This window comes from Malus sylvestris, chromosome 5 (genome assembly GCF_916048215.2).
Source record: "Malus sylvestris chromosome 5, drMalSylv7.2, whole genome shotgun sequence".
Classification (NCBI taxonomy): Eukaryota; Viridiplantae; Streptophyta; class Magnoliopsida; order Rosales; family Rosaceae; genus Malus; species Malus sylvestris.
Window position 1 is genome coordinate 10,149,517 of NC_062264.1, and position 12,486 is coordinate 10,162,002.

General features: G+C 36.2%; 1 protein-coding gene across 1 annotated transcript; it reads right to left on the reverse strand.

Moving 5' to 3' along the window:
- Positions 1–4,012: 4,012 nt before the first annotated feature.
- Positions 4,013–9,846, reverse strand: LOC126624696 (subtilisin-like protease SBT3.9). The gene is made up of 11 exons (XM_050293790.1): positions 9,440–9,846; positions 9,127–9,218; positions 8,302–8,399; positions 8,039–8,194; positions 7,845–7,956; positions 6,582–7,125; positions 5,700–5,797; positions 5,358–5,600; positions 5,054–5,168; positions 4,770–4,971; positions 4,013–4,692 (listed from the first exon to the last, which is right to left on the reverse strand). Exons 1-11 carry the CDS (start codon positions 9,710–9,712, stop codon positions 4,124–4,126), a joined length of 2,502 nt encoding a protein of 833 aa, XP_050149747.1. The 5' UTR covers positions 9,713–9,846; the 3' UTR covers positions 4,013–4,123.
- Between the last annotated feature and the right edge of the window lie 2,640 nt (positions 9,847–12,486).

The window sequence follows — 12,486 nt, forward strand, 5'->3', positions numbered from 1 at the left end:
GACGGAACGGAACGGGACGGAACGGGACGGGACGGGACGGAACGAAGGTGTAATTTTTGAAAAAGACATGGGGTATATTTGTCTTAAAATGGTAAAACATTGCGTTCCACAAACGTGGAACAAACCCATTCCAGGGAGGGGAGGTGGAACGCAAAAACACTCAAAATCTGTCTCGTGGAACAGCCCGTTCCACCCATTTTTGGCGCACCAAACGCGGGACGGAACGCCTCGTCCCGTTCCGTCCCGTCCCGTCCCACGTACCAAACGCACCCTCACACCCCGAGCTTTGAGGCAGAGAGGAACATCGACGCCATTGTTAGACTCAAAATCAGTTCGTATATTTAAACCGCTCTTCCTCACTTTTTTTTCTTTCCGATGAATGACAATGTTTACAAAATTTGACTAGTTTATCTATTGGTTTGTCAAATTGTGGGTATGCTCGACAAATTTTCATTTACAGAATTGAGATCTTGAATTATTTTTTTGTTTTAGAAATTCAAATCGTGGTTTTCCTTCAAATAAAATATCGATGGATTTTTTTCATTAACAGAGGTTGAGATAAAAACAATAGGATTTTGGGGAAAGAAAAGCAAGGTAAAGGTCTTCTCTGGTTCATAATTCATTTGATTTGAAATTCATCTTAGTTTGGAATTCAATGAAATGTTATCAGCGATCAATTGTATTTTGTAATGAAAATATGAATTTTTGTAAAAGAAAAAAAATTAAGATAAAGATTCAATTAATTCCAAATAGACGAGAATTCTAGCTTGTTGAGAAAAAGGTTAAAAAAAACGTACCACAACAATACCAACCACATGTTTAATAGCCCCAACCCTTTATAGAATCTTAACACTATAATTGGCTGAAGAACATTGATTTGTTTAGCAATTCAGCCTCGGTTGGATTCTGTCCCAAAGATCTCATCACAGTCCCCGACGCAAAAGCTTCACTTGAACTCGGCGATCTGCTCCTCCGTTAGCTGCTCTGCCATTATTGGTCTCTGCTCACAAGATTTTGGCCAGATGTGGACTCCAACTTTTAAAATGATTGAAAAAGTTTTAGAAAAAAAAAAATTTGGATTCTAAAAGCAAAGTGTTTTCTGGAAGAAACATCAGTTATGTGTTTTTTTAGGATTTACTTGCATTTTTACTAAGGATTGGTTCTAAAAATATTTTCACCAAACACACTTTTAGTTATTTTAAAATCACATTTAAACGAGCTAGAAATGTGCGACCACAGTCCGTTCTAAATATAAAGGGTTTTTTTTGTAACTTACACTCTAGAGAAAAAGTATATTCTATTGTGCCAGTTAGTACTAAGGTTTAGTGGTATTTCTCTTAAGTGAGAGGTCTTAGGTTCAATTATCGCCAAATGCAAAGTTAAACCACATTATTAGGCAAATTCATTGTAAGATTGAGCTCACTCTTCCAACCTTTAATGTAGATACTATCATTTATTAAAAAAAAGTATATTGTAATTGTTCCAAATTAATAAGAAAATGAGCAAGGTTTATTCATTCATGAATTTTGGTTTTTTGTCATAGAGATAGTATACTATGAATGATCTATAAACTATATTCCGAATTATTTTATCACTATCTTATGAATACCTTATCATCACATAAACCATTAATCCAATTTACTCTAATAATAATCTAGGTCATAGCCATAGGAAGGCCACTCAACATGATTATTATGATTAAGATGATAACCTTGATTGGGGCCATATAATGGCCAATCATCATCATCATACTTTGAATCGTAGTAATTGGAAAAGTACTGATGAGAATTTAGGAATTAGTTTCTATGGAGTCTCAGTGGGCGTGTCAACATACGTTTGACCCCTGAAATGAAAATATGAGTGTAGATTAAGGGAAACAGGTATGCCACTATTAGAGGCCACTAGTAGACGGATTTCGGGCATGAAAAATTGCACCTAATTGACTCCTAACCAAGGAATTGTGTAATTGAGTGGGCAGGCTCAACTTTGAGTTCTTTTTGCCTTGAATGCTATGGACTTCAAATTGTCGGAAACTAAATCTCAAGACTCAAAGAGAGGAATTGTGCTGAAATACTTAGTAGCGATTACAAGAGGAAATTGTAAATGCAAAGCTACAAAACAAGAGAAAGAAAATTAAAGCTTTATCAAAGAAGGCTTGCTTTGATTTTGAAGAAGGTATGGTACGTATTCACCGCAACTACTTGAATGGAAGAGGTTTGGAGAATGAATGATACTTATTCTCTTTGAAATGCTTTGAGTAAAGCTTGCTTTCTTTGTAGAGATCTGCTCTTTGAGAGACTTTGAGAATATTGCTCGTAGGAGGATTTTAAGAGAGATTGAATAATCTTGGTTATTTTATTTAAGTTGTTTGGCTTCTCCTTTGCCCATACTCTTCGTTATATGGTGGTCCATGATCTCTATGTCTTCACCCATCCTCATCAAAAATATCTTTATTTTGTGGCTGCAATGACAAGTTCTCACACCCATGTGATTTTTGACCACACAATGACCATTATGCCTATAGTTATCCACAACGCTGCTACAAATTAATATTGGGCTATCTCATAATAATAACATGACATAGTGGATCTTTCAGAATCCATGTGGATTGTCAAATTACTGTCCAAACAAGTAAACAGATCTCAACTAAAAGTTCACCATATTTTAAGAAAATAAAGTAAAAGTAAATAAAAAGAACCAAGTACCTAAAGAGAGCTTCCCTGTCCTAAAGCAGCAAGCGCTATAGAGCAAACCCAACATCAATACAAACAGGACTCAGTTTTCAACTATCTTTGCTCCGAAAGACCGGCATGATCGGCTTATCAGAAGAACATAAGAAAAATCGTCACTCAAGATAAATCGAGGAACAAGATTGCGAATACCAGAATACGAACAAGAAGTAACAGCTGCTCACAATCTCATTAACCTTAGCATTTGAAATCCCCTGAAAGGATAACTTTCTCTAGGGCAACAAATAAGTATGGATGCTGGCTTTATTTAAAATCTCTTGGGTTCAAAAACATGTTGGGAGTTTACAAAGTCCATGGCAGTGCAGTTACCGATGACTTTGATCACAGCGGAATGCTATGGGAAGAGTGGAAGAGATATGTAACCTTGCACTCCGAGTAACCCAACAGACAAGAACTGCAGGCCATGCCAAACCTCTTGTCTACCGAGAGAAGATGTCGTGTTCAGTTACAAAGTCAACAACAACAACAAAGCCTTTTCCCACTAAGTGGGGTCGGCTGGTGTTCAGTTACAAAGTCAATTAAAACAAATCAAGTGCAGGAGTATGTCATAGCAATTCTTTTTACTGGTAGTAGGAGAGCTAATAGAAGGACATGATGTCAACGAAGATAAGACATGCAAGTGGAGGACATCATAACAACCCATTAGAGGAGTAACTAACACTGTTTACCTCAAAGAAAAGAGCATATGAATGGTTTGAAAGGTGGGAAGAAACCTGAACCTATGTATTTTGCTCAATGTTTTAAAAGGCTAGCCTGCATACCCACAAGTCAAAACATACAAATGAACCTGGTTGGCAAGCGTTTCCTCGCCACACAGTTTGGAAACTGGATACCGGATAAGAACAAAGCACATTGTTCATAAACAGCAGCAAGGCCTGTCCCAGCAGTTGAATGGCTTCTGCTTTGATTAAAGCAAAGGAAAACTAACAAAACGTCCAAAAAAACTTCTCTTTTAACGAAAATCCCTTTTTAAAGGTATAGTGAATAGTGCCAGTTAAAGGTAAAAATGTGGTTTTTCGTTAAAAGTGAACAGTACCGGGAGTGTTTTGTTAAAACTCCCTTAAAACAATTGCTCTACATAATACGTTAAGCATATAAAACGGACCAGGAGGAAGATGCTATTATAGTATTTTTCGAGTATATGACCAAGAGCCTAAAACCCATAATCACCCAAAATAAATTTTTTCCGTATGGGGTTTAGGTTCTTTTCTTGGTCGCCAAGCAACATACTTTGAGGGATGGTGAAAAAGTCGAACAACAGATTTTGAATGAAGCAAAGTGATACAGAATCATGAATCATTTATTCATAAGGATACAATTAAAATTACAACAGATTAGCTCCAGATTTGGTTTTCAAAATGAATGGCAGTTCATCATGTGTCTGCATAAAAATTATCAAGGACAATTCGAACTATGAGTGGTATCCTAACTACATGCAAACCATCTTCCCAAAACAGATTTCCGAAGGAGAATCTTCCTTGAATTCTTAATAGGGAACGAAAAGTAACCTTAAACTCCAGCTTCTTTACAGTAGAGTTGAATGACAAAATTGATGGCTTAACTCTCACAGACACACCTGCAGGCGTTATAACACGAGCATTGTAGATAGAATTAACTGGACCTACATTTGTGACCGTTCTTGATACTGTTGTTCTCTGCTTCAGCTCATGAATGGTGATAGAAGGAAGATTAAGGTTATTAATGAAGTTGGTTGATTTACGGCATGTGATCTTAGCCCCAGCCACTAAACTGATGGCTGTGTTGTTATAACCCATGGAGCACAGGAAACGGATATAATCTGATGATTCTATGTCATATATGAGACCAGGAGCTATGGCTTTGTTAGGATCAACATGACCACCACCATAGTCAAATGGATCGGCCTGCTTGTGAGGAGCTCCCTCGGCCACAATACTTTGACCATATTCATCTTCTAGAGAAGCTGTAAAGAGGAAGAACAATCAGTTCTCCAAAAAGTTCCTTGAATGCACTAGATGCCATGAAATTTTACTTTCTCACCTGTTGTAACCAGAGCAGACTTTATTGCAGCAGGACTCCACGTTGGATGGATAGATTTAAGAAGAGCAACAATACCGGATATATGGGGACAAGCCATGGAAGTTCCTGATTCAATTTTGAAAATATCCGGATTTGCTTGATTTTGGGACCGAGCAGGAGACCAGGAGGCTAATATATTAACACCCGGAGCAGCTATGTCTGGCTGCGTAACACATTCAAATTGTTAATAATATGGTTCTTAAGAAAAGAAAAATTAATGAAACAATATAACACAGTTTATATACCTTAAGTACGGAAGGAGAGAGAGAATTGGGTCCTCGGGAAGAGAAAAATGCCACTTCTGGGGATATCTGTTGTCCCACTAGTGTTTTTGAAGGATTGAACTTGACTACGGGATTTCTGTGGCACATCATTCGATTAGGGCACTGTTATTAGCCTCCTCAAGATAAAGAAGGGAAATATAATTGTGTCTTCTATGAGGAGCGATATTGACGAGTGACAAGAACTAAAGCATGAAAAGGCTCTTTATTTTTATTTCCATATGGTACACATTCTGCATAAAGACAGGTTACACATACTAGAGAATACCTGGTTGCTCCAATGTATGTTAGCAGATTTGTGCCAATTGCAAAGTCAACTTGGACACAAGGTAGACTACCCGAAGACAAAGAAACATCCTTGCTAGGAAACTGAGCAAAAATGAGACCAGCGCCCCTAGCACTCGTCACAGTTGTCGTTGCAGGAATAGAGAACCTCTGTGATTGAGATTGGAAACAAAGAATGACCTTTCCAGTTGCTAAAGTTTCATTTAGAGTTCCTGGATCACAGCTCCTGTTAAAAGTGGGCACCATTATAATGTGTATTTCTCTACTGTGAGGTACGAGGCTCAAGTAGAATTCAAGCTCAAAAATAGAGGAAAAGGTTTAATACCCAGCAGTGTCTTCATCTGAATCAATAGATGCAATGTCTCCTCCATAAACAAGAGGGTAATACTTGTTTATATCCATCCCTGTATACAAAGCCTGACCCTACATGAGAAAATAAATTTCATTTCTAGGTTTTTGTAGTTTTGCATTTACCAGTACCAACTTAGACATTTAAATGGAAACTCAAGTTGAAGCATTAAGGATATAGTATATATGGTTTAATTTTCAACTTCGAACACAGTGCATTATTCATTTAAATCGCATCGCTGATCCAGCTGATCCACAATGATGAAAATTCTTAAGAACAACAAAACACTTCTATCAGTAGAACATACCCAAATGATTTTGAGAACACCACCAGGATGATTTGCTTTCATTGATATTTCAGAACAAACTTTCTCTTACACAATCAACGACATACCATTTTCAAATTGATAACCATGCAACATTTCCAAACAACTCCAAGGGTCTCAGATTCTGAAACTAAATCATATAGAGTAACGTATTGCTGGTCCAGATTATGGAAACAACATGAATAGTAACAAATTAACGGATCATAAATTTTCAAATCAACGATTTCCATTATTGTGCAAGTTTTCTTTAACAAGGCATTAGTAAAAGAGAATTTCACAAAATGGCCTAACATACATGCTATGCATAGAGTAGCATAATAATGTCCTCTTGTGAGACAGTGTGATGTGCTTATTTAAAGACTGCTACTCAGAACCACACATTTAGAACCAAGGGCTTGACCAATAACTGGCAACATATCACAGCAGACTGTCTATCAAGTGAATAACATAACTCGTTGTATACCATAGCACTAATCATGTCAATAAGAAGCACACACAAATTTCATGGGTAAAAGAAGGAAGTGATGATCTACCACAACAGTTTGATTGTTTCCCAGGGTAATCACAGTAGGGAAAGCCCTATCAATAGTGCTTGCCGCAACAGTGAAAATCCAGGGAGCAGAATTTATGACAGTTTGAGGGTATGGACCAGAATTTCCAGCAGAGCATATAACAGAGATTCCTCTGGCAACAGCATGGAAAGAGCCAATGGCCACAGCATCCTCAACATAAGAAGAAAGTGGAGGTGGAGAACCTAGAGATACCGACAACACATCTACACCATCATAGATTGCATCATCAAATGCGGCAAGCAGGTCTGCTGAGCTGCAGCCACCAGTTGCCCAACAAACTTTATAGACAGCTAACCGAGCTGATGGAGCACCCCCTCTTGCCAATCCCGCAGATAATCCCTTATAGCTTGCATTTTCTATTGAATCACCAGCTGCGGTAGATGATGTATGAGTACCATGTCCTGCAGCATCTCGGGGAGATAGATATTCAAACTCATCACTTGTACTTAGATTTCCGAATTCAGCTTCATATCCTTTACTATACCACCGTGCACCAATTATCTTCCTGCTTATCATAGCAAATAGAATAAATAAACCATGTCGTTCTCTGACTGTAGTTCAGCAAAGAATACCAGAATACCAATAAATGGTTTCGCTTAAGGGACTTGATGAAGTTAGTTAAACTCCTCTGTTGTTCAGATATGGCTCGTGAGTAAACACCAAAAATGCAGATTGAAAAAGGACTACTAAGAGAAAAATTTGGTAATTGTCGAAAATTAAGCACTAAACTGAAATATTTGGTTAGAAGCAGCCCGCACTTGATACTTATAGGTATAGATTCTGGGATCTTGATAACTGAAGAATTCTTTACACTAATGTGAAACTGACATGCAACATTTTTCATAGTTTTTTTTGCAATTTATTATGATGGCATGCTTTGTCCCTAATAGAAAAACCTAGTGATAATTTAGCAGTTAGCACGAGGCAGAGCTCTCCAAAGTAGACTGATACAAAAGTCATTGCTGATGTTGAGTCCGAAAGTTAGAAGAGCGGGACAATGGGAAGGTTGTGACCATTTCCACCACATGATATATTTAAACTGATTGCTTCAACTATTATTAGGTTAGTGGTTCAATATAACTACTAATCCAGTTTACCGAAACAACTCCTTTCTAAAACAAGTGAAGGAACAATATATCACCAGGTACACAACAGTTGACTACGTTGTCATATGAGGAAATGATGAAAAATATAACACTATACATGCAAATGAAATAAACTAACCGGTTACAATGGGAGCGATTGAACTTTTCTCCTTCTTGACATATCCCCCTGAATCGGGATGGGGCGTCTCCCATACCCTCATCTCTGAAGCTTTCAGACTCAGGCCAAATTCCTGAGAATCAAAATACAATACAAGTAAAATGTAATCTGATCTAATATACTTCCCAAGATGTAGAGAATTTTGAAATCCTGACCAGTGTCCATGATTCCAATAATAGACCCAATGCCTGATTGACTCTTTGAAAGAATTCCATTTCTAATATGAGAGTTTACTTCCAGAAAATTCCAACTTCTAGTCGTATGCAAATTAAGAATTCTGTTTGGAATGACATGAACAACGCCAGGAGAATCTGCATTAAGTTTTCAGCAAAGGAAAATATAAATTTACTTATTAGAAAAGAAAATTCTGACTCAAAAGAAAGAAAACATAGTTTACAGTTCACCAACATTGTAACACCTGCAATAAGCTTTGCTTGACATGGAGTTAGGACAGCAGCGAACCCTGAAAATCCATGCTTGTAGTTGTACAGAATTGATTCCTTTGCGGCTTCTTTGCTGAAAATTTTACTCACAACCTGTTACTTTTATATTTTGCTGTAATCCGGTCTGGTTAAAATATGCTTTTTGCGGATGATTTTTCATGTGCATGCCTATGAGACGCACCCTGTACTTGTGATATTGCAGAGAAAGAGGTACCATTGGCCAAACAAGCAAAACTAGCATGCCACAAAACAGCAGACATTCACACACAAATATGCATGTTTACTGAAGGGAGCTTTCGGTCTATGGCAATGCTATTGAAGTTGTCATCATATATCAGTCACAGCTATGAAAACTCCATCTCACTGTGTCATTTCTCAAACGAAACAGCATATCGTTTTATTATGAAGTAAAACAGCAGCAGCATGTTTAACTTTTTCTTCTCGAAAAATGTTGAGGAATTTTTAGTACAAAAATGCATTGAAACACGTAAGGCCTTACTAATTTTTTTTCTTGCAAAATGATACGAAATATTTTAGCACAAAATGCATTGAAACATGTCAAGGCCATAGGAAGGTAGTTACAAACAATTATATAGCAATATAATCCCTTCCCTCAGTTATGAACATAGAGAACAATCATTTCATTAAAAAAAAAAACATACAGAAAAACTTGCAATTTGAACAAATTTGCGTTCCTAAATAAGAAATAGAAATCAGTTCATCTTCTTTTGTTGGTTAAGTTTAAACTTAAACTGAACCGCACATAGTCAAAGATAAAAGTTTGGAAAAGTATCAATGACCTTCCAAATACAGATGACAGAGTCTGATGGTGAGACTCAGAAACCAGCTCAGGCTCTCCATGCTGTCTTTCTCCCATATACACAATGTAAACCTGCCAAAACCAAAAACCCACAAAAACAAAGTGATCATATTGTACAAAGCACACAGCATATGCGGGTATGGCCAGTTGTCCAGGGCAGCGTGCCTGCCGTATTGCACCCAAGTTTGAAACATAGTTCGCGTAAGTTAGAGTAGTTTATAATAGAATGTCGCCTTTGTCAAAACAAATAAAGAATAGACTATAAAGCACACAAAGAATAGGTTAAGACTCACATTTTTGGAAGCCAAAGAGAGAGGAAACCCAGAATTCTGTAGAGCAAGAAGAAGAAAAAGGGTGCCGAAAACCCCACAAGGAGAAGCCATGCGATGTGAACGAGTGACCTGAAAAATGGCAATTCGAGAACACAGAAAACTCAGAGTGTTTGAGCTAATAAACTTGGGGGCTGTGGAAGGAAGGAGCGAGGGTATGCTGTGTTGTAATTGTTGCTGGTGGGACAATAAGCAAAAGCATTTACAACCGTTGGCATTCATCTGAGGAGGAGACATTTGATGAGATGAATGTGATGTGGAAAAAGCATAATCCAAAAACCAAAGACTCAGAGGGTTGACCGAAAATTTCCACAATTGCTGTGAAGGAGTGTGGTCACTTCCTTAACCACCCTACATTCTACCGTTTAATTTGGGAATTTTTAAATTTTTTTTTATAATAGTTTTTCTTTAATTAATTATTTTTAAATGTATAAAAAAATTATTTTTTTGCTACGTATCATAAATTTGGCAGCCATGTGGCACAAATATGGCAGCCACATCAGCTCTTAACGGATCAATAGATGGAAAATGTAACGGAGGTACTATATTGAAATAAAATAGTAGGTGAGGTATGAAAGTGAAATGTTTTAAAAATATTGGATGGGGTTGTAATAGACCTCAAACTTGAGGGGGTATTATGTTATTTACCCTTGAAATTTTATTTGACACTCACTAATCTTTTTGTAATTCAAAGGTCACAACTTTACTTTCTGAAATTCAAAATTTGTTTCACTTTAACTTGTAAAGTCTTTGTTCTCTCTGAAACTTATAGGCCGCCTCCTAAAATATATGTGGACCCAACACCCAATAAGACTATGCCACGTGTGCAATAAATTTGGTTAAAATCTCCATTATGGATTAACATTCAACAATTAGAGAATATTAGGTTTAAGAGAAATTGAAGAGATGAAAAAAATAAAAAAGAATTGATTAGCCTGGGGCACTCAAATCAAACCCATATAAGAAATTAATAGATCTAAGACAATGTGAAGCGAATTTTGAGTTTTATAGAGATGAATTTCAAGTTTCAGGCGACAAAATGAGATCAAAATTGAGTTCCAGGGGGCAAAGTGGAGTGAACTATGAGTTACAGGGAGTAAAATGACAGTTGTTTAGTTATAAAGAACAAAGTGAGATTAAAATCGAATTCCAGAGAGCATAGCTAAAAATAAGCCATTATTTTTCTATTTGTGTTAACTATTTTTGTTATCAATTTTTGAAAATGTCAATCTTGGTTGAAGAGTAAATATTACCTCGCATTGGTTGAAGAGTGATGAAAGCAAAAAGAGAAAAATCAAATGTGGTAACATATTTGAGCACATAATTTATACGTGGTCCTTAGTAGATAGGGTGATGAGTTTCTATCAATGCGTCCTAATTCAAAACTGATCTGCAAATTAAAGTAATAGTTTCCAACTCTACTCCTTTCCCTAATAATAATAAATTTTTGAAAAAATAAAGTTAAAGCAAATAATAGCTAAATTGAGAAAATATACAGAGGTTGGGTAGCTCTATGCACTATTCAGCTTGGCACAATATGGGAGGGGAACCAAAATCGAAATTGAACAAAATTCGGTACGATTTGGTTAGCAATCATGGGTGACCAAACGTATACCAAAACTTATGGGTTTGGTTCGGTATGAAACTATTATGGTTTGATTTTGGGCTTTAGTTATAAGCCCACTCTTTAATTTTGTTTTGTGATAAAAATAGGCCAAATTTTTAGTTTTGGGCTAAAAAAAGGTATTGTTAGTGAGAGAGAGGACATTAAAATGAGTTGGACCCCAAATTTACATTTCATCCATCCATTTCATGCAACATTAAAATTCAATTAAACATTTACAACCAAGCATTATCAAACAAAATGCCAATAAAAAACCAAAGTTCAAGTTCAAGTGACCATACTAAAGCTCATGCAAAGTTTAGTTCAAATCAAAATACCTTCAAACCAAAAATATATATTGTTGAACCTAAGGAGCAATGCAACATAAAAAGCCAGAAGTTTTGAAGTTTGTACTTTTACTTTCAAGGCTTACCCCTAGTGCTCGACATTTTTGCTCATCGAAGATTTAGGAGGCTTTGAAGGAGCTTTTTATTTTGATGATTGAAGCCTTATTGAAGGAGCTTCTTAAAAAAAAAGTGTTGTTTTTTTTTTTTTTTTGCCAAAGCATAGTAATTAATGCCTATTTAATGAAATTTTCAAATAGTAAGTATACCTGCACATATTTTATAAAATTACAGTCATTGCTCCAACATTACTTTCTTTGACAATTATTATATCACATTAAATATCATATTCTTTTAGTCATTTAACATAGTCATAACAATTTATATAAAAGTTTACTAAATACTCAGACAAATTTTATTTGTTAAAAGCATTTTTACAAAAAAAAAAAAAAGTTTACTAAACACTCAATAACTTTATTTTACAACTGTTTATTTTCATAGCACAGCAGAAACAATTTTTTTTTTTTTTCAAAAAGCACAACAATATCAAGCTTGCCCTAAATCTAATATAATTACTCTAGGTCAAAAACAAATAAGAGTAAACTTATCAAATTCCCGCGGGCAATCCTAAATCTATTTTGGCGATTCAAATTCGCGCAACTCATCACCCTCCTATTTGTCACTCTCCATCCCAAAATAGGTTGAATTAACACAACGTCTGTAAGCGAGAATTTATATTTAGTCTTGTAACACGTTGGTGGGTTCTTTCCCACTCAGAAACAATCTAGACGTTCCTAAATCCCTAAGTTTATATATTAGGGTTCTCGCACTCTTAACTGCGTCTCATCCACTTTTTGGCCTCTATCATCTCTCTCGCGTCTCTCGATCATCTCCATTCTTTTTCTCGCTCTCTCCTCTCTTCAGCTATCTCATATGTCCCCTTGCATGCATTAGAGTCCCTAACAAATGGACCAATTGTTTCATACTCTCTCATCTGGTAAATGTTTTAAGTTGAAGGGTTTTTGTTCATAGCTAGATTGGTTTTGTCGAATTAATTCTAGTTC